We start from the raw sequence: 22,983 nt of genomic DNA, 5'->3' as shown, positions 1-22,983 counted from the left end.
TGACCATCCAGTGTGAAGCCTTGCTCTGCATAAACAGAACATACAGTGGTCTTTGGATGAAAGGCAGAATGTGGTGAAACACGTACAGCTGTTTTTCAAATGCAGTACGAGAGCAAAGAGCAGAATATCCCTAAGGTCTAAAAATGTTAGACCTCTCTGCTTTTATTTACTGTTAGTAGAGATTTTATTTTAAATTCCCTGTTAAGTTCAAAACTCTCCAGTTAGAAGCATACCAAAAAATTGAAAGAAAAATACAAAATGACTGAAGCACCCATGAAGAGACGCATTGGAGTGAAAACCCCTAGCTAAGTCCATGATTCTTGAGGGGAAAGCAAACTCCATCCACCAAACCTTCTTGGGGGGTGGCGCAGTTTTTCAAACATCATATTTTCTATAATTTTACATTGAGAAAATGAAAAGATACCTAATAGCTTTGTAACATGTACTAAAGAAATCTTCTTACAAAAGAAAAACATTAATTGGACTTCATCAAAATTTAAAACTTTTGTGTTTCAAAGAACACTATCAAGAAAGTGACAAGACAACCCACAGAATGAGAGAAAATAATTTGCAAGTCATATATCTATCCGAAAAGGGAATTTTATCTAGAATATTTAAAGAACTCTTACAACTCAACAATAAAAGGAAAATAACCAAATTTTTTAAATGAGCAAGGAATCTAGATGTTTCTTCAAAGAAGATATATGAACAGCAAAAAAACACATGAAGAGCTGCCCAACATTATTAGCCGTCAGGGAAGTGCACATCGAAACCACAAGAAAATATCACTCCATATCCACTAGGAGTTTGGAATCAAAAAGACAGATAACAACAAGCATTGGCGAGGGTATAGAGAATTCAGAGCCCTCATACACTGCTGGTGGGAATGAAAAACAGTGCAGCCGCTTTGGGCAACAGTTTGGAAGTTCCTCAAATGATCAAACAGAGTTACCTATGACCCAGCAATTCCACTCCTAGGTACCTACCCAAGAGAAATGAAAATATATGTCCACACTAAAACCTGTACACAAATTTTATAGCAGCATTATTCATAACAGCCAAAAGGTGGAAACAACCCAAATGTCCAGCAACTGATAAATGGATACACAAAATGTGATACGTGAAGGAATATATGACCACAGAAAGGGATTAAGTACTGACACACTCTACAACATGGATGAAGCTTGATAATGTCAGGTTAAGTAAAGAAGCCAGTGAGGACAGTCCACATATTGTAGGATTCATGTATATGAGATGTCCAGAAAGGAAAATCTATAGAGACAGAGAGTAGATTAGTGGTTGCTTAGTGCTGGGGGTGGGGGAGGGGTGCAATAGGTAAAGAATATGGGGTTTCTTTCTTTGTGGGGGGTTCTTTTTGAGGTGGTGAAAACATTCTAAAATTGTCTGTGGTGATGGTGGTACATATCTATGAATATACTAAAGACCACTGAATTGTACACTTTAAATGGGTAAGCTGTATGTGAATTATACCTCAATAAAGCTGTTAAAACCAGATATTAAGTAACATTTAAGTTTGTGAACAGGCTAACGTTTAAAACAATTATCTTCTTCTGTATGAAGATTAAAGTGAGTAAATCTTCTACCAAAAGAGATCTTATGGAACTAGTTCATAACAAATTTAGAACTTGCCAGTGGGAAAAAATCATACTCAACAGTAGAACAAGTGAGAAACAGAATTTTCCTTTGTTGGGGATTTTTAAGGAGGAGACAAACAACTGTCTGTTTTCGGCTGCTTGGTGGAAGGCAGAGTCTGAATTAGGAGTGCTTAAGGTTCAGCTCGGTTCTGTTGTCCTGAAAAAAATCAGAACAAAAATGTTGCCAGTCTGACGACTGCAGGAAAGTCGTGAATTAAATGATCGTTCATAAACCTGCCTTCTGAGGGCGTAAGTTTACGACGTCACCTAATTTCCCCTGCACGCTCATCATTCAGCAGATTTTAAACACGGCAGATATGAACAAGCATGGAAGGCAAAGGGAACCTACCTTGCCTCCCCCAACCCCTCACCCAGACCACTGCCTCTCTCCACCAACATAACAGACTCTGAGTGTGGGCATCTGTTACCCTCCAGAGCTATCTGTTTGCTCTCACCTATTTTTATTCAAGGGTTTATGCACAGTAAAACAGCTTCCACGTTGAACTTGGCTATTTGAATGTAAAGCAGGACTGAAACTGTGAATAGAAGGAACAGAAAACAACTACTGGTTTAATCAAAGCACGAAGTCGGCAGAGAAACAATTATGAAACGAGACTTCAGAGACTCAACAGGAAATGCATTTTGCAAGATGAATTCCGGCTCAGGCTTAGGACGGAAAGCGTGGTAATTCCACCTGCCGTCTCCAGGGGGCACTGTGACCACGGGCTGCTGGGTTTTCCCACAAGGATCGTAAAACCTTCACTGCCTGAATGACGGAGATTAAGCAGTGCGTTTTCTAAATCCCTAATGAGGCGTGGAGTGATGGGAGGCTTTGGATATAAGCAGCATTTCCTGTCTTAAACATGAGAGCTCATAATGGGACTTCATCTTTTCCTTTCTCTAGCTTCTTCATCCATCTTTTCCTTGGATGGCGAGGAGATGTTAACGATGGAACAAAACGTTTATTATATAATTTTAAAAATGAGGAAACTCTCTGTCCCTTTCTTTGTCTCACTTTTGGCAGGTTCCACGGTTCCCTCAACGAGGCTTATGTATTTTTCATCCAGGCACCTAACCCATCTCACTACCTCGGTTACTCACTTGTGCAGCACTTTTCTTGAGTAGCCACCGTAACGCAGGTCCATCACCAGGCAAGTGGGGAAGGACAACTAAACCCAGGTCCCGCTCTCGAAGGGTTTACGGTCTAACAAAGCAGAGCTGTCTATGAGGCCGAAAGTCAAAAAGACAGCAAAGACAAGCAGATGGATGGAGCATGGGCTCTGGAGCCAAACGGACCCTGGTTCAAGTCCTGCCCGGGCCTTTTACTGTGATGGTCCTGGGCAAACAGTTCAACATCACCGCACAGGGAAGCATCAATATCTGTGCTTCCTAGGGCTGCTGTGAGGACTGAGTTAAGAAAGTCCTGGAATAGTGCCTGGCACACAGTCAGTGCCCCCAGTACGGTGCAGGGGTGAAGAATATCCTGATTCTGCTATGTATCAGCTGTACAACCTTGGGGACATTCACCTGTCTGGGCCTTGAGTTTCCTCGTCAATAAAATGGGAATAATAATGAACCTGCCTTCACTGGGGTTGTCTGGAGACCAATGTGGTAACATGAATCTAAAGCACTTAGATGGGACTTCCGTGGTGGTGCAGTGATTAAGAATCCGCTTGCCAATGCAGGGGACACGGGTTCGAGTCCGGGAAGATCCCACATGCCGCGGAGCAGCTAAGCCCACGCACCACAACTACTGAGCCTGTGCTCTAGAGCCCGCGAGCCACAACTACTGAAGCCTGCGTGCCTAGAGCCCGTGCTCTGCAACAAGAGAAGCCACCGTAATGAGAAGCCCGCGAACCACAACGAAGAGTAGCCCCCAATCGCCGCAACTAGAGAAAGCCTGCATGCAGGAACGAAGACCCAAAACAGCCATAAATAAATAAATAAATAAATTTATAAAGAAAAAAAAGAGATGGAAGGGGAGAAGGAAGGAAGGAAATCAAGGATCCAGTTTCAAAATAAAAAACAGACGCAGAGAACAATTTTCTAAAGAGCTGATGCTCCAAAGAGGCTGGCTGAGGGGCTGACAGGGAAAAGTCACCAGAGTAAGAAAGATAACAACAGCATGAGGATTCCCAGAGGCAGGGGAGAGTGACCAGAAAAGCCTGTACGATGAAACGCAAAGACAGTGGCACTCCGGCCTCTGTGGGGAGAAAGGCGGCCTGCGGGGAAGGGCCGGCACATCTGTAAGTCCTTCCACACGAAGCAGACACAGCCCTGCTTCGGGCCTGCTGGCCCTGCTCGCAGGCCTGTCGGTACGCGCCTCTCTGCCCTCTGTAGGGCTCTCTGCTGCAGCCGGCAACGGCCTTCCAGTTTGGACTGGAGAGGTTGCAGAAGTCCCATTCAGTCCCTGTTTAGTTTTCTTGTGCATAACCTGGGATGCAGCCTGGTGTGGTGGAAAGGATGCTGGCCTGGAGCATCAGAAGACACGGTCTCCACCAGAGCTGGGACACTCACTGGATGTGTCAGCACTAAGAAGGGGCCTCACTTCCGGGAGCCTCGATTTCCTCGTTCCATACGGGGGACAGCAGCGGCTCTGCTCCTCAGGGGTAAATGCAAAGGTCAAATGAGCTGATACGTTCTGCACCCCCAAGCACTACCCGAATGTGAACTACTGCAAACGGGGCGACCTTTGACAAAACTGTCACCCCCGGGCCTGTGTTTCCTGAGTGGTAAAATGGGACACACTCCTGCCTCACTGTGCTGTTAACAATGGTTAAATATAATCACCACATAAAGGCTTAAAACAGTGCTTGGCAAAAAAAGGATCTACTATACGTTCATGATTATTTTTCTTGCTGGAACTGTGACCCCTATGACCCCAACATGTAATTTTAAGTCTGGACAGCAGGATTCTATGGAATGAAATTAATTTGTCTTCAAATTAATTCAGCCCTGTACCCAACTGCAGGGCTGTTTATATCCAAGATATCATATGTGTGAAAGCTCCAGTTCATGCCCGGGCCAATTAGCACAAATGAGATCGGCTCTGATTTCCAGGCTGGTCCGTCAGCTTCTCTCTGTTCCATGGCTGCGGCTAGGACTCTCATACCACTTGGCTCTTCCAAAAACATATGCGGTGAGTAGAGAGGAGAAGTGGCATCAAACACCCTCTGCTGTGCCCTGAGTGGGCATCTCAGCACGGCAGCACTACAAGCTATCCCCTCTCCTCCTGATTTTTTCTTTTCTTTTCTTTTTTTTAAAATAACACTGTGTATTCCTGGAATTTTCTATGTGGACAACACATTACTATGGCAATGTTTTGTCTTGTTTTGCTTTGAAAGAAAGGAAAAAAACCATAATTAGTCTCTAGGGCTTCCAGATGAAAAAGTGAATCAATCGGTGAAAACCCAACGTGGTTCTGGAAAAAACAACTTTAAGCATCCATTCAGGAATGACTATATCACTGGCATCCTTTTCCCATGTGACTTTCTAAATATGGAAAAAGGACAGCTCAAGAGAACAGTTCTAACAAGAAAAAAAGCGAGGAAAGTTAAGAAACGTGGGTTTCTCTCAAGTAACCATTTTAAAGTACATTTATTTGATAGTTTTATTTCTCAAACACAGCGCAAATTTAAAGCAAACACAAAGTGTTTCCAGACACTGCCTCCCTGTTTTAATCACCCATCGTGAACTTGCTACCAGGTTAGGCACTAGAGTTACAGCAATAAAAAGGGCTATTCCCCCAAAAAGCCGCATTTTTAAAATGTAGAGAAAACCAATTCCAAAGGCAGAATGAAGGAAAGAGCCGATCTAAAGAGACAGGGAGAGTCTGAGATTCTGCAGCAGCTGCAGAGCAGCAAACCCCCTGCAGAAGCCACTGATCCAACACCCCAAGGGGCAGGATGCAGAGAGTCAGGACATTCCTAAATGAACCATGACACTGAGAACAACATTGGTTTTGAGAAAATCAAGAAGTGAGAGTTGGGTTCCGACGTGCCAAGGTTATAATATCCACTTGGCCAATGGCCCAGATGCAATCTGTACAGAATGGAAATAACAAGAAGTCCTGCTGAACGACTGAGTAGGACCAGAGTCCTGGGGAATGCGCTCCCAGCACCAGCCACATCACTTCTACCTTTATTTCAAGGCAAAAAGTGCAATAGGAAAATTTACAACAGAAGCAAAAATGGGTAAAATAGGGAGTTTATCTTCGTTGATTTCCACAGGAGTTTAAGACTGATCTGAGAAAAGGGAAAAGTGTCCATTTAAACGTCATCATTTGGGACCAATCAGAACATCTAGGTAAAGGCAAATAAGACGCTCCTCCTGCAAGATCTTTCCCTCTCCTAGACTCTGGAAGAACCAGTCAGGCAGCGCCACTGTCTGAATTCGCCAGTTTTTGCATCTGTGTTTGCAGATAAGGGACAGTGTTGAATCAACATCATTCCCTAAACTTACCTTGCCTGCTCTTTTATTTCATTTTATTTATTTATTTATTTTTGGCCGCACCACTCAGCTTGTGGGATCTTAGTTCCCTCACCAGGGATTGAACCCAGGCCCTCAGCAGTGAAAGCGCAGAGTCCTAACCACTGGTCCGCCAGGGAATTCCCCTTGGCTGCCCTTTGTATTATTTAAACACTGTTATTTTCTGAGAGCTAAAATTTTCCCAAGTAAAATACTTAACAGCTACAATCTTTGAAACTCTCCGTGAGGAGAGATAGAGAAAAGAACTCACAGTACCAAAAGTCTGGAAAACCTAGGAGCAGAGTACAGTTTCTGGGAAGAGGGTTTATATCATTGCTATCTGCTCATACAAAACACCACTTCAAAAGTAGTACACCAGGACTTCCCTGGCGGTCCAGTGGTTAAGACTCCGTGCATCCACCGCAGGGGGCACAGGTTCCGATCCCTGGTTGGGGAACTAAGATCCCACACCACATGCCAAGCAACGCGGCCAAACAACAGAAAAAAAAAAAAAAAAGGTAGTACACCAAAGGCAAACCGTGCCAATATAATTTACTTTTCGGCTGCTTAAAGAAGCCATCTCTAAAAGATGGATGAATGTACCATAAGGCTGGCATTCCCTCTCCAAAACTGCAATCAACGTAACATGACTGCCACAGAATCAATTCTCACACAGTGAATAAATCACTGCTTAAATGCAGAGGACATAATGGAATTATACTATAAATTCAAAAAGTGTTTTTTTTAAATTAAGATAATCATTTTACAGTTCATTTGATAAATTGGTTCCACTGTGTTTTTTTCTACTAAATTATTTGCTAAAGATATTCTTACTACCATGAATCCACTATAAGTATATATCAAAACTCACTGTAAAAAACAGTAACTCAGTATACTTCCTTGATCCTCTCAATTGGCTTGTTTATTTCATTTAGTTTTTTAAGCATGTAAGGCAACGGAGGCTGAGAGCATTTAAGTGACCTGGGCTTATCTCAGCATCCTTTCTCTACTGGAGCTGGGCCTTGATATCCATCTACACTTGCAGGTCCTGGGCTATTATTACCAGGAGGCTACACTTGGGAAACTACAGAGAACTTTTCTGCTTTTTTTTTTTTTTTTTTAATTAATAATGTTGCTGTTTGAAATCATTTGATTTGTTGTACACTGGTCTTTCATCTTCAGGAGAACAAAGGGGAAAATGAGGTATTAAGAAGCAGGTGGGGAGAGGGCATACAGCAGAAGCAATAAGAACTACAATTCTGCAGCCTGTGGAAGGAAAAACCACATTCACAGAAAGACAGACAAAATGAAAAGGCAGAGGACTTCGTACCAGATGAGGGAACACGATAAAACCCCAGAAAAACAACTAAATGAAGTGGAGATAGGCAACCTTCCAGAAAAAGAATTCAGAATAATGATAGTGAACATGATCCCGGACCTTGGAAAAAGAATGCAGGCAAAGATCAAGAAGATACAAGAAATGTTTAACAAAGACCTAGAAGAATTAAAGAACAAACATCTAGAAGAATTAAAGAACAAACACACAGATATGAACAATATAATAACTGAAATGAAAAATACACTAGAAGGAATCAATAGCAGAACAACTGAGGCAGAAGAACAGATAAGTGATCTGGAAGACAGAATGGTGGAATTCACTGCCATGGAACAGAATAAAGAAAAAAGAATGAAAAGAAATGAAGACAGCCTACGAGACCTCTGGGACGACATTAAACGCAACAACATTCGCATTATAGGGGTCCCAGAAGGAGAAGAGAGAGAGAAAGGACCAGAGAAAATATTTGAAGAGATTATAGTCGAAAACTTCCCTAACGTGGGAAAGGAAATAGCCACCCAAGTCCAGGAAGCACAGAGTCCCAGGCAGGAGAAACCCAAGGAAAAACACGCCGAGACACATAGTAATCAAATTGACAAAAATTAAAGACAAAAATTATTGAAAACAACAAGGGAAAAATGACAAATAACACACAAGGGAACTCTCATAAGGTTAACAGGTGATTTCTCAGCAGAAACTCTACAAGCCAGAAGGGGGTGGCATGATATATTTAAAGTGATGAAAGGGAAGAACCTACAACCAAGATTACTCTACCTGGCAAGGATCTCATTCAGATTTGACGGAGAAATCAAAAGCTTTACAGACAAGCAAAAGCTAAGAGAATTCAGCACCACCAAACCAGCTCTACAACAAATGCTAAAGGAACTTCTCTAAGTGGGAAACACGAGAGAAGAAAAGGATCCACAAAAACAAACCCATAACAATTAAGACAATGGTAATAGGAACATACATATCGATAATTACCTTAAACGTGAATGGATTAAATGCTCCAACCAAAAGATGTAGGCTCACTGAATGGATACAAATACAAGACTCATATATATGTTGTCTACAACAGACCTACTTCAGACCTAGGGACACATACAGACTGAAAGTGAGGGAATGGAAAAAGATATTCCATGCAAATGGAAATCAAAAGAAAGCTGGAGTAGCAATACTCATTATCAGATAAAATAGACTTTAAAATAAAGAATGTTACAAGAAACAAGGAAGGACACTACGTAATGCTCAAAGGATCAGTCCAAGAAGAAGATATAACAATTATAAATATATATGCACCCAACATAGGAGCACCTCAAGACATAAGGCAACTGCTAACAGATATAAAAGAGGAAATTGACAGTAACACAATAAGTGGGGGACTTTAACACTTCACTTACACCAATGGACAGATCATCCAGACAGAAAATTAATAAGGAAACACAAGCTTTAAATGACACAACAGACCAGATAGATTTAATTGATATTTATAGGACATTCCATCCAAAAACAGCAGATTACACTTTCTTCTCAAGTGCACACGGAACATTCTCCAGGATAGATTAGATCACATCTTGGGTCACAAATCAAGCCTCAGTAAATTTAAGAAAACTGAAATCATATCAAGCATCTTTTCCAACCACAACACTATGAGATTAGAAATCAATTACAGGGGGCTTCCCTAGTGGCACAGTGGTTGAGAATCTGCCTGCCAATGCAGGGGACACAGGTTCGAGCCCTGGTCTGGGAAGATCCCACATGCCGCGGAGCAACTGGGCCCGTGAGCCACAACGACTGAGCCTGCGTGTCTGGAGCCTGTGCTCTGCAACAAGGGAGGCCGCGATAGTGAGAGGTCTGCGCACCGCGATGAAGAGTGGCCCCCGCTTGCCGCAACTAGAGAAAGCCCTCGCACAGCAACGAAGACCCAACACAGCCAAATATAAATAAATAAATAAATAAATAAATAAATAAATTTTAAAAACATCTTTAAAAAAAATCGATTACAGGGAAAAAAACGTAAAAAACACAAACACGTGGAAGCTAAACAATACGTTACTAAATAACCAAGAGATCACTGAAGAAATCAAAGAGGAAATCAAAAAATATCTAGAGACAAATGACAACGAAAACACGATGATCCAAAACCTATGGGATGCAGCAAAAGCAGTTCTAAGAGGGAGGTTTATAGCTATACAAGCCTACCTCAAGAAACAAGAAAAATCTCAAATAAATAATGTAACCTTACACCTAAAGGAGCTAGAGAAAGAAGAACAAACAAAACCCAAAGTTAGCCGAAGGAAAGAAATCATAAAGATCACAGCAGAAATAAATGAGATAGAAACAAAGAAAACAATAGCAAAGATCAATAAAACTAAAAGCTGGTTCTTTGAGAAGATAAACAAAACTGATAAACCATTAGCCAGACTCATCAAGAAAAAGCGGGAGAGGACTCCTATCAAAAAAATTAGAAATGAAAAAGGAGAAGTTACAACAGACACCACAGAAATACAAAGCACCCTAAGAGACTACTACAAGCAACTCTATGCCAATAAAATGGACAACCTGGAAGAAATGCACAAATTCTTAGAAAGGTATAACCTTCCAAGACTGAACCAGGAAGAAGTAGGAAATATGAACAGACCAATCACAAGGAATGAAATTGAAACTGTGATTAAAAATCTTCCAACAAACAAAAGTCCAGGACCAGATGGCTTCACAGGTGAATCCTATCAAATATTTAGAGAAGAGCTAACACCCATCCTTCTCAAACTCTTCCAAAAAATTGCAGAGGAAGGTACACTCCCAAACTCATTCTGTGAGGCCACCATCACCTTGATACCAAAACCAGACAAAGATACTACAAACAACGAAAATTACAGACCAATATCACTGATGAATATAGATGCAAAAATCCTCAACAAAATACTAGCAAACAGAATCCAAGAGCAGATTAAAAGGATCATACACCATGATCAAGTGGGGTTTACCCCAGGAATGCAAGGATTCTTCAATATACGCAAATCAATCAATGTGATATACCATATTAACAAATTGAAGGAGAAAAACCGTATGATCATCTCAATAGATGCAGAAAAAGCTTTTGACAAAATTCAACACCCATTTATGATAAAAACTCTCCAGAGAAAAGGGAACCCTCTTGCACTGTTGGTGGGGATGTAAATTGATACAGCCACTATGAAGAACAGTATGCAGCTTCCTTAAAAAACTAAAAATAGAACTACCATACGACCCAGCAATCCCACTACAGGGAATATGCCCTGGGAAAACCATAATTCAAAAAGTCACATACCACAATGTTCACTGCAGCTCCATTTACAATAGTCAGGACATGGAAGCAACCTAAGTGTCCATCAACAGATGAATGGATAAAGATGTGGCACATATATACAATGGAATATTACTCAGCCATAAAAAGAAACGAAATTGAGTTATTTGTACTGAGGTGGGCTGTCATACAGAGTGAAGTAAGTCAGAAAGAGAAAAACAAATACCATATGCTAACACATATATATGGAATCTTAAAAAAAAAAAAAGTTGCTGAAGAACCTAGGGGCAGGACAGGAATAAAGACACAGACATAGAGAATGGACTTGAGGACACAGGGAGTGGGAAGGGTAAGCTGGGATGAAGTGAGAGAGTGGCATGGTCATATACACACTACCAGATGTAAAACAGAGAGCTAGTGGGAAGCAGCCGCATAGCACAGGGAGATCAGCTCGGTGCTCTGTGACCACCTACAGGGGTGGGATAGGGAGAGTGGGAGGGAGACGTAAAAGAGGGAGGAGATATGGTGATATATGTATACGTATAGCTGATTCACTTTGTTATAAAGCAGAAACTAACACACCATTGTAAAGCAATTATACTCTAATAACGATGTTAAAAATAATAATAATAATAATAAAAAAAACTCTCCAGAAAGTGGGCAGAGAGGGAACCTACCTCAACATAATAAAGGCCATATATGACAAACCCACAGCAAACATCATTCTCAATGGTGAAAAACTGAAAGCATTTCCTCTAAGATCAGGAACAAGACAAGAATGTCCACTCTCGCCACTATTATTCAACATAGTTTTGGAAGTCCTAGCCACGGCAATCAGAGAAGAAAAAGAAATAAAAGGAATACAAATTGGAAAAGAAGAATTAAAACTGTCACTGTTTGCAGATGACATGATACTACACATAGAGAATCCTAAAGGTGCCACCAGAGAACTACCAGAGCTAATCAATGAATCTGGTAAAGTTGCAGGATACAGAATTAATGCACAGAAATCTCCTGCATTCCTATACACTAACAACGAAAGATCAGGAAGAGAAATGAAGGAAACAATCCATTCACCATTGCAACAAAAAGAATAAAAACCTAGGAATTAACCTACGTAAGGAGGTAAAAGACCTATACTCAGAAAACCATAAGACACTGATGAAAGAAATCAAAGATGACACAAACAGATGGAGAGATATACCATGTTCTTGGATTCCAAGAATCAATATTGTGAAAATGACTATACTACCCAAAGCAATCTACAGAGTCAATGCAATCCCTATCAAATTACCAGTGGCATTTTTTTACAGAACTAGAACAAAAAATCTTAAAATTTGTACGGAGACACAAAAGACCCTGAATAGCCAAAGCGGTCTTGAGGGAAAAAAACGGAGCTGGAGGAATCAGACTCCCTGACTTCAGACTATACTACAAAGCTACAGTAATCAAGACAATATGGTACGGGCACAAAAACAGAAATATAGATCAATGGAACAGGATAGAAAGCCCAGAGATAAGCCCACGCACCTATGGTCAACTAATCTATGACAAAGGAGGCAAGGATATACCATGGAGAAAAGACAGTCTCTTCAATAAGTGGTGCTGGGAAAACTGGACAGTTACATGTAAAAGAATGAAATTAGAACACTCCCTAACACCATACACAAAAGTAAACTCAAAATGGATTAGAGACCTAAATGTAAGACTGGACACTATAAAACTCTTAGAGGAAAACATAGGAAGAACACTCTTTAACATAAATCACAGAAAGATCTTTTTTGATCCACCTCCTAGAGTAATGGAAATAAAAACAAAAATAAACAAATGGGACCTAATGAAACTTCAAAGCTTTTGCAAAGCAAAGTAAACTACAAACAAGACAAAAAGACAACCCTCAGAATGGGTGAAAATATTTGCAAACAAATCAACAGACAAAGAATTAATCTCCAAAATATATAAACAGCTCATGCAGCTCAATATTAAAAAAAACAAACAACCCAATCAGAAAATGGGCAGAAGACCTAAATAGACATTTCTCCAAAGAAGACATACAGATGGCCAAGAAGCACATGAAAAGCTGCTCAACATCACTAATTATTAGAGAAATGCAAATCAAAACTACAATGAGGTATCACCTCACACCAGTTAGAATGGGCATCATCAGAAAATCTATAAACAACAAATGCTGGAGAGGGTGTGGAGAAAAGGAAACCCTCTTGCACTGTTGGTGGGAATGTAAATTGATATAGCCACTATGGAGAACAGTATGGAGGTTCCTTAAAAAGCTAAAAATAGAACTACCATATGACCCAGCAATCCCACTCCTGGGCATATACCCAGAGAAAACCATAATTCAAAAAGACACATGCACCCCAATGTTCATTGCAGCACTATTTACAATAGCCAGGACATGGAATCAACCTAAATGCCCACCGACAGATGAATGGATAAAGCAGATGTGGTACGTATATACAATAGAATATTACTCAGCCATAAAAAGGAAGAAAATTGGGTCATTTGTAGAGACGTGGATGGACCTAGAGACTGTCATACAGAGTGAAGTAAGTCAGAAAGAGAAAAACAAATGTCGTATATTAACGCATATATGTGGAACCTAGAAAAATGGTACAGATGAACTGGTTTGCAGGGCAGAAATAGAGACACAGATGTAGAGAACAAATGTAGGGACACCAAGTGGGGAAAGTGGCAGGGATGGGGGTGGTGGTGGGATGAATTGGGAGATTGGGATTGACATATATACACTAATATGTATAAAATAGATAACTAATAAGAACCTGCTGTATAAAAAATAAGTAAAATAAAATTCAAAAATTAAAAAAAAAAAAGAAGCACGTGGGGTAGAAGATCAAATACTTCTTTAAATTTTTTTTTCAACTGCTGAGTTGTTAAAGCATTTTGTAATTACCCCCCAATAATAATAACAAATGATTTGGGGGACATTAAGTGATTAAAATATCAGCACCATAGTTAAGGGAGTGAAAAAAAAACTAGGAGGAAGATTTATCCCAAAGCATTATTTAATTTACAAAATGTTCACTCTGGTAATACCAATAAAAGGGCAACATCAGAGGATTCTGGGACGATGGTGGTGTCAGTGGCAGCACAGTTTTGGGATCTTCCCAAGTCCCTCAAGAAAAACACAGAGGAGGCAGATAACAAAACAAAAACACAGGGACAATATATACACAAAACTAGGTGATAACCCAAATGCAAGTGTGTGGAGGAAAACCACCAACAGCCACACAACCCGTGTGTTGTCGGCCTCTGTGCGAAAAAAATCATGGGGCAGCAATGCAGTGCCCCACAGATCTGAGAAGAGCAGGCCAATATGAGGTCACAACGGAAGCGGGAAGGGGCTTTGCCTTCTCCAACAGCAGGTGAGAACAGGGACCTGAAACGAAAAAGGTATGAAGGGGCTGGAGAAATCTAAACCTCAATACCCTAGAAACCAACCAGAGAGGACTCCCTTCTGAGACAGGCCCACACTGAGTGGAAATTCCAAGAAATGGAATCAAATCTGAGCAGGACAGAAATAAGATGGACAAAGGAATCAGAAAGACCAAAAAAAAGCAGGTCAGGAAATCTGACAGCAAGCCACCATGTTTCTGAACACTACCTGAAAAGGACAGAAGAGGGAGCTCTGTGAAGTTAGAACAGCTTTATGAACCAAGCCAGCTTCTGAAAGCTCAGGAAAACTAAATTCACATAAAAATAAGAGAGGGAGGAAAAAAAAAAAAATCCAGGCTCCAAAATTACTATGAGAAAAAAAGAGAATACATCCCTGCAGACAGTACAAGAATGCTAACAAGACCAGCTCCAAAGAAAGATAAAAACTATCACACACATTTCGAAAGACGTTATTAAGAAAACAATACAAGACAGGAAACGTTATAAATCAGAACTTGAAAAACTCAAAAGTAAGGTGGCGGAAATCAAGAAAAAAATTAGAAATAAAAGGAAAAGTACTTTAGAAACGAAGACTAACAAAGAAACTAAGAGCAAATAAACATAAATAATGTCCCCAAAGAAATAAAAGGTAAAAAGCAGAAAAATTTTAGCCTAAAAGAAATGAGTGAGAAAAAAGGTTTGGAGAGAAACTGACAAATATCAAAGATAGGTAAATAAGATAAAGCATTTGGATAACAGGAGTCCCTGAAGGGAAAAACCAAAGCAAAGGAACAGAACAAATACTGAAGACTCTTAAGTCAAGAAAACTTAGGGGCGGGGTGGGGGTGGGGTGGTGGTGGAGGATCGGGGGTGCGAAACACCTGAAACCATATATTGAAAGAGCACATCACACACAGAAATACCAACTCAGAATAACCAACAATAGTCTAGTAAAATTACTACATTTTAAGAAAAAAAAATCTTATGAACATCTAGGCAAAAAGAACATATACTCTATAAGGAAAAGAAAATCAGATTTTTTCTGATCATCTGATTTTTTACAGCAACACTTTATGCCAAAAGAAAATGAAATATTTAGACACTCAAGGAAATACTGCAAGCCAAGAATTTTATACCCAGAAAAATTCACCTTTAAGTATAAAGGTCACAACAAGCTATTGTCAGTATAGAAGAACTTAAGAGAATACAGTTCCCACGAGCCTTTCCTATTTGATTCCATCCCTTGGAACTGCTCCTCAGGGTGGGGCCCTGTCCCGGAAGGGAGCCCTCTCTGGTTGGTTTCCAGAGTACTGGGGTCTAGAATCTACCAGAGAAGGAGCTTCAGATGATCCAAGTGCCTTTTCTTTTTTAAAACTGCTTTCAGTAATCATAATGGTGGTGATACTCTTAGTATTTTTAGTGTGAGACTATTGTATGTATACTGTGAAAAAGCAAATGAGATAGATTAGGATATTCTAATTCATCCCGAACCCCTGAGAACCAGGATTCTTGGTGTGAAAGAAAGGAGACAGAGATGTATTATTAAAGAAGTTAGGTAAAAACTATACAGTCCTGAATTTGAACTGGAAAGATTAAGACGAAGTCACAAGGTATTATATCTTTAAATATATATGTATATTCTAGCCAAATTTACTGCAAAGTCTTAAAAACAATGATCGCTACGGTAACAATGAGCATCCCTAAGCACTCAGAGAGTGATCTAGAAACTCCATTTTCCATTAAAACAAACCAGAGCTTCTGAGAGAAGTGGCAGATTTGAGGTGTGGGGTCAGGGATGGGCCTGGGACACCTGGACATACCGGAGAGCAAGGAAGCAACAGAAACAAGTAGGGTCACTTCAGAAGGACTCGGAAACTGTGAAGAGGTTCCCATTAACATAGACTGAATCCCCTGAGCTTTGAGAAAAGAATTGTAATAGATCGAAATCCATTCAGTTCAAAATGAAATGAAAGGGAGAAAAAAACCTCCAAACAAAAAACTAATTGGTCACCTTCTGAGGAAGATAAAGAACGAATTCATTATTTTGAAAACTGGGTAAATAAAAGGAAAGAATCAAGCATTTACCCTGCTTTCCTATATGAACTATACTCCTGGGTAACTAAATAGTAGATAAGAGAGAGCATCACCTTAAAAATCTTACCAGCTGAAAACTGAAAACAAAATCATAGCATTTCATATCACCATTTTGAGACGCCCTAATGAGTTGCTGGACCTAGGTGCTGGGCATCAATAACTGCACAAATCAAAAAAAGAGCAAAAAAACAGGCATCTTGACACCTCGTGCCTCCTGAGGGGAGACCAGAGCACGAGCTCTAGGCTTGTCAAAGGGATGGAATCTGAATCTAATCATGCTCTAGGATCCAGCTGCCAACTCACAGGGAATCTGAAAGACAGAGTAGCAGGTTGAACTGGACCACGAGGGTGCAATCAGCAAACTCTGGACTTCTGGAAGCAACAGGTCAAAGATCAGGCTTCTTCAACAAGAAAAGGATGGAGGAGGAACCTGTAGATTAGGAAAGACTTAAAAGGCATATCAAGTTTTTAAAACTTGGAAGACTAAGCTCTAGCATCTAGAGATGCACACTTGAGTGATTAAAACCACAAAGAAAGGCAAGGAAGTGAGTTTTACTGGTTACTTGGAGAGGGAGGGGTGGATGGGGACTGGGATGGGGCACAGGGAAGAGACTGAGAAGCCTGGGAAAGTTCCATTTCTTGACCTGGGTGGCAGTCACAGGGTGTTCACTCAGTAATAAATCTCCTAACTCAGTTCACTTTTTTTTTTATGAATTTATTTATTTTTAATTTATTTAATTTTGGCTGCGTTGGGTCTTTGTTGCTGTGTGTGGGCTTCCTCTAGTTGTGGCGAGCGGGGGCTACTCTTCGTTGTGCTGTGCGGGCTTCTCATTGCAGTGGCTTCTCTTGTTGCGGAGCACGGGCTCCAGGCGCGTGGGCTTCAGTAGTTGTGGCGCACGGGCTTAGTTGCTCCGCGGCATGTGGGATCTTCCTGGACCAGGGATCAAACCTGTGTCCCCTGCATTGGCAGGCAGATTCCCAACCACTGTGCCACCAGGGAAGTCCCTCAATTCACTTTTTCACTTAATTGAACTCACTTAACTGTTTTTTTAGTGTTTTATAATACAAAGGTTTTTTTTTTAAAGGGCAATGTGACCAATAATGCTGGAGATGGGGAGGGATGGATCAAACCCACTTTTCCAAGAAAGGTTAAGACTCTTAGTTTAAGATTTGGGCATCAGGTCTAAATACTGTTCCTTTCCCTTAGCAAAATGTGTCTGTAGCCATTCAAATGATCAATTTAGCAAGGCATGTTAAATGGAACAATTCCTTTTAATAGCAGCATATTTCTTTAATACACTTTGGCTGCCAAAATCATGAGATCACAGGAGGAGTTATCCTCAGCCAAAAGTCCATGAGGAAAAATGGGTAAACGTTTAAATGGCACAGTTCAGGAATTAATTTCTGTTTATGTAAAATAACTGTAATTAACAAAGCCTTCCAAACAATGTTTCTAAGTCTGGTTCCGTGCACAGAAAACCAAGAGGGGGATAACCAAAGTGCAGTTCTCGCAGCTCTCCACCTGCCAGGTGTGAGGCTGCCTGAGGGACGACCTGCCGCCACTCCAGGCATGACTTCAGGGCTCCCTGTCTGCTCTCTTGCCCAGTCTTTGCAGCAGATGTTGGGCTAGGATTAAAAATGGATCCAAACTCATAATTACATTTGAAGGCTAAGAAGAACATAATCAAGAACAAGAAGCTTCACATTCACAAGTACTCCAAAGCCTGGTTTCATACATAACCTACGTTTGGAATCTAAACTGGGGAACATACAGAACTTACTTTAACAATCTTTCAGGTTGGTTATTTGTACATCTGCATAAAAAGGACTTCGTTAACCAGGGTCCACTAGACATTAGCTTGGAAATAAGTACCTACAAAAACTCTTTACTATCTTTCAATATCTGTTTCATATCCCATCTATCTATCTAACCTTTGGCATCGTATTTCACTGTAATATGCAATTCATGCTAGCAATTTTTTCTCTCCTTTTTTAGAGGGGAGGGAGGTCATGTGGTGCAATGACATTCACAGAATTATTTGAAAGTCATTTTACTTTCCCTAAAATCTTCCCATCAAGCAGATGTGTCAGCTGTTAACAAGGATGCACACACACACAAGCAAAAGAAGAAAAAAGACAACAGAGTACAACTCCTTGATATAAACTTGTAAGATGGCTTATCTGCAGTTAAACTTCAGTGTCGTTAAATTCTTGTATAGTCCAATGGACAATCAAAACTCTATGATTTTCTGCATTTCAAGCCTCCACACACACATTCTTTGAAGGCAGTAGGTGAGTCTCGCTGGCCTGTGTGCCCACCACACCGAGGGAACTTACCATAACCGTGCAGTCCTCTGAGCCGCTGGCAATGACCTGATCATTATGTGGGCACCAGTCTATGTCCAGCACCGGTCCTGTGTGACCACACACTGTGGGGTAGGATTTGTCAATTCGACCAGTCTGAAAGGAGAGAGAAACAGACCTATTATGTAACATCAATGCCACAGAGTTTGTATGTTTTGTCAGACCCACTTCTCCTTTATTACTTCTACCCCAAACTCTCAAGAATCTACAAATTATGACGTTCCTATCAGCCAACGTCAACTGTTAAGAAATGTCAACTTGCATTTCTAGAAACAGTTACTACCAAGGATACTCCATCAAATTAAGGATCTACATTTCCAGAACCACAGAGATTTTATTTAATCAACGGCATTAATAGACACAGCAAAAGAGAATACAAGAGTCTTTTTACCACAGTACAATTCTAACAATAGCCTATTGTAAATTATAGGTGTGTTTTTACTGTTTAAAAAAAAACCAAACCTGGTATTATTCAAAATGTAAAATATAACCTTTAATATGATAAGCTAATGCCCTTGAATATACAAATTAACAGTTCCGGAAGTGGATGGCACTTCCAGTGAGCAAGCAAAGTGAAGGTAATAAAAAGAAAAGCTTTAACCACTGCTCAGGGGCCGAAGGACATAGTACGTTTCAATGTCTAGGTCTATTCCATCAACAGAAACGCCAGCCGGGCCTTCTAAGTAACCACCTTAGCTCTCAGCCATTACCCAGCTCCACATCTCATTAAGAACACAACTTCTAATGTTGGTCATAGCAACCGTCACAACGTGCTCATGTTACACACTTGAACCTAACAAGCCAATCTGGCTTATCGGACCAATTCTGTCTGGTGTTAACCAAGACAAATGCTATTACAACAACAGCCGTACAAAAGCTGCTTCCTTTTAAAAAGGTTAATGCCAGTCCTTGCTGACGTTCTTCTACATATGCTAAACGCAGGTGAACAGAAAGTAATCACCACAATGCAAAAGTGAACCTATTTTTTGGTTGATGCTACTCTCCTGTTATGGCCAGCTGTCACAACACGGGGGCCGGCTTCTTGGAAAATTTTCAAGATCAGTAAATTTGGATTTCTCCACTTTGACTTGACTGTGGAAATCTCCAGAGAAGCAGTGTGCTAAAGCACAAAGACCACAGGCTCCAGAGTCAGACAGATATGGATTCAAGTCCAGGCTCTCTTGGTTAAACAGTGTGTGATCTCAGACAGGTAATCTCTCTAAGCTTCAGCTCGTCATCTGTAAAATGAGTAACAGTAATACTTACCTCCCAGGATTACCGTGAAGAGTAAATGAGAAATGAGGTAAATCATAACCTAGCATTACAACGATCTGTATAAGGTGTGTAAAAAATTAATTAGAGTACCCAGAATACAGTAAATACTCAATAAAAAGCTGGCACTTATTATTAGTTCTTCCTGTATAACATGTTAACTTACTCAATCATTAAGAGTTACAAGCGTGTGTTATCCGTGAACTCTGGGCCAGACACTGAGCTGAGTGTTGGAGACACAGAGGTGAGCAGGGCGCCCTGTCCTGGCCGAGCGTGGAGTCCACCTAAAGCTCCAGTTAGAGCGCAGCACAAGACGTGCAGCACCAGGACAGGCCCAAGGTGGCAGGAACACAGAAGAGGACATTCAAGCAGCTGTGCGGGGACTCCAGCCTTTGGGAAGGTTTTCTGCGCAGAAAGGTGAGTTCTGAGTTGAAGTGTGAAGGTGCACCAGCCTACGGATCTGAGGCCTGGGTTTTTTCACACGCTCCCCCTTTCTCTTGCAAAACTAATTCAACCCAGAGTTTTGGTCTCCTGAATTGCATCACCCAAAACAGGAATTCATAAAAGAAAATGCCAAGGAAGAAACACAGTATTACAGAGAACCTGGGTCTTGTATGAGAAGCCACATGGGTCACTGACAGGCCAAGAAGCAGTGAGGGTCAGGGACCAGGCTGCCAGGGCTGGGGTGTGGCGCTGCCATTTTCTCCCCTGAGGCTCTGGCCAAATTACTGCATCTGGCGACCTCAGTTTCTCACCTGTAAAACGAGAACGCTAGAATTCTTTCTTCAAGAGCTGATGTGAGAATTAACTGAGACAATCAACGTAAAGCACTTGGTACTGTCCCAGCACCTCTAGTGCTCAAAAAATGTTACCCAAAATTTAACAACTGCCGGAATCCATTCTACCAACAGCCCTGACCGTATCCTTCCTTAAAGAAGGAACTGCTACTAAGCACCCAAGCCAGGTAGTTTTACCTAATTCCCCCTGTGAGTGCTCCTCCCCTGGAGTTCCTACCCCATGTAATGGGTCCACTACTCAAGGTGCTGGCGGTGAACTCACAGGTGTTTTGTTTTTTAATATTATTATTGTTTTATTATGTATTATTATTATTTAAACTATAGATATAGTTACTCTCTTGAATGTGTGATATTTAGTAATTTAAAACATTCTGAGACACAAAGGCCAGGTTGAGGCCTGACACACATTGCAACAGACATTCCAGAAGGAGAGGATGCAAGAGAAACAAAAAACTGAAGAGGTGAGGGCTGAGGATTTTCCAAGTTTAACTGAGGGCATAAGTCTTCAGATTGAAGAGGCACAGGTCCCAAGTAGAATATCCTAGTGCAATTCAGAACACCTAAAACAAAGATAAAATCTCAAACAAAAGCAGCCATAGAGAAAAGACAGATTACCTACAGAGAGAATAACTAGACTAACTGTGAGCTGACTTCTCAAAAGCAAGTACAGAAACAAAGACATCAGAAACTATCTCAGAAATGGGAAGAAAAACAACCACCTGTGCATTCTATACCCAGATAAACTATCATTCAAAAGTGATGACCAAAAAAACAAACAAAAACCCCAACATTTTTAAACAAAAAGATACAGAAAATTTACCATTTAAAGACTCTTATTCAAAGAATTAAGTTCTTGGACTTATCTCTAAGAATTTCAAAATTAATTTCAAAGAACTAAGTTCAAGGACTTATTTCAGGAAAAGAAAGTGAACCAGAAGAACGAACTGGGATACCAAAACAAGCAGTGAGCAAAAAAATTGGTAAATGTGGTCAATGTAAATAGGCATTGACTGTATACAACAGTAGTAATTATGACTAACTGGAGTACAGGTAAGACAAGGCAGAACTAAAACACTATAACAACAATAACATGTAAGATAGAAAGATATGCGGCTTCCCTGGTGGCGCAGTGGTTGAGAATCTGCCTGCCAATGCAGGGGACACGGGTTCGAGCCCTGGTCTGGGAAGATCCCGCATGCTGCGGAGCAACTGGGCCCGTGAGCCACAACTACTGAGCCTGCGCGTCTGGAGCCTGTGCTCCGCAACAAGAGAGGCCGCGATAGTGAGAGGCCCGCGCACCACGATGAAGAGTCGCCCCCGCTCGCCGCAACTAGAGAAAGCCCTCACACAGAAACGAAGACCCAACACAGCCATAAATAAATAAATAAATAAATAAATTTATTAAAAAAAAAAAGAAAGATATGATCAGAATTCAAAGGTTTCAGGGCCCTTCCCTAGAAAAAGGCAGAAAATTTGACTAGTTTTAGACTTTAAGTCATGTAAGTATGTTAAAATTAAGGGTAAACACTAACAGAGACTATATAACTTCCAAAAAGTGTATGGAGTGGGAGGAAGATTAGTGGAATTTTAAAAACTCATTGAATAAAAGAGAAAGAGGAAATAAAAAGAAAAAAAGGCAAGAAAAAGCATGAAAACTAGAAAGCACAAAATAAGATGGTGGAAATAAAACCAACCATAAATCACAAACCGCAGTAAATATGAATGACTTAAACTCACCCGCTAAAAGACGAGGTGTTTCAGATCAGATTAAAACCAGCTATAAGACACATTTACAAAATAATAATACAAAAAGGCAACTAAAGGAGGGGAAGGGATATAAAAATATGTACCAGGTGCTTATACTAGAACAAACAGATTTTTAAGGTGAAATGCATTATTTAAGATTACATTTTAACATTTAAAGAAACAATTCAGAGAAAAGCTACAGTCACTATGGACTTTAACTCATCTAACTACATAAGCTTCAAAATAATTAAAGCAGAAATTGACAGAAGTACAAGGAGAAAATGACAAAACCATAATCTTAAGAGAGTCTAATAAAGATTTAAGAGATCAAACAGACAAAAATCAGTATGAATATAAACGGCTTTAACAAAAGTAACAAGCTTGATCTAATGGATATTTACAACTTGTAGCCAACATTTTAAAACACACATATTTTTGTTTCCAAGCACACTAATAAACTTTTTTTAAAAAAATCACCAATTAGGATACCACAAAGCAAATCTCAGAAACTACCAAGGAATCAATACTGTACAGAGCATGTTCTGAGTAGAACGC

At 40.4% G+C, this 22,983-nt stretch overlaps 1 protein-coding gene across 3 annotated transcripts in view; it reads right to left on the bottom strand.

Moving 5' to 3' along the window:
* Positions 1-22,983, bottom strand: part of CORO1C (coronin 1C) — an 82,147-nt gene that overhangs the window by 11,525 nt on the left and 47,639 nt on the right. For all 3 annotated transcript variants that reach the window (XM_068562780.1, XM_068562781.1, XM_068562779.1), the window contains one exon: positions 18,587-18,709. In XM_068562780.1, coding sequence (XP_068418881.1) covers positions 18,587-18,709 — 123 coding nt within the window. The remainder of the gene's footprint in view (positions 1-18,586; positions 18,710-22,983) is intronic.

Source organism: Eschrichtius robustus, chromosome 14 (genome assembly GCF_028021215.1).
Source record: "Eschrichtius robustus isolate mEscRob2 chromosome 14, mEscRob2.pri, whole genome shotgun sequence".
Lineage (NCBI taxonomy): Eukaryota > Metazoa > Chordata > Mammalia > Artiodactyla > Eschrichtiidae > Eschrichtius > Eschrichtius robustus.
The sequence above is the reverse complement of the archived record's forward strand: the minus strand, read 5'-3'. Positions and strand labels throughout refer to the sequence as shown.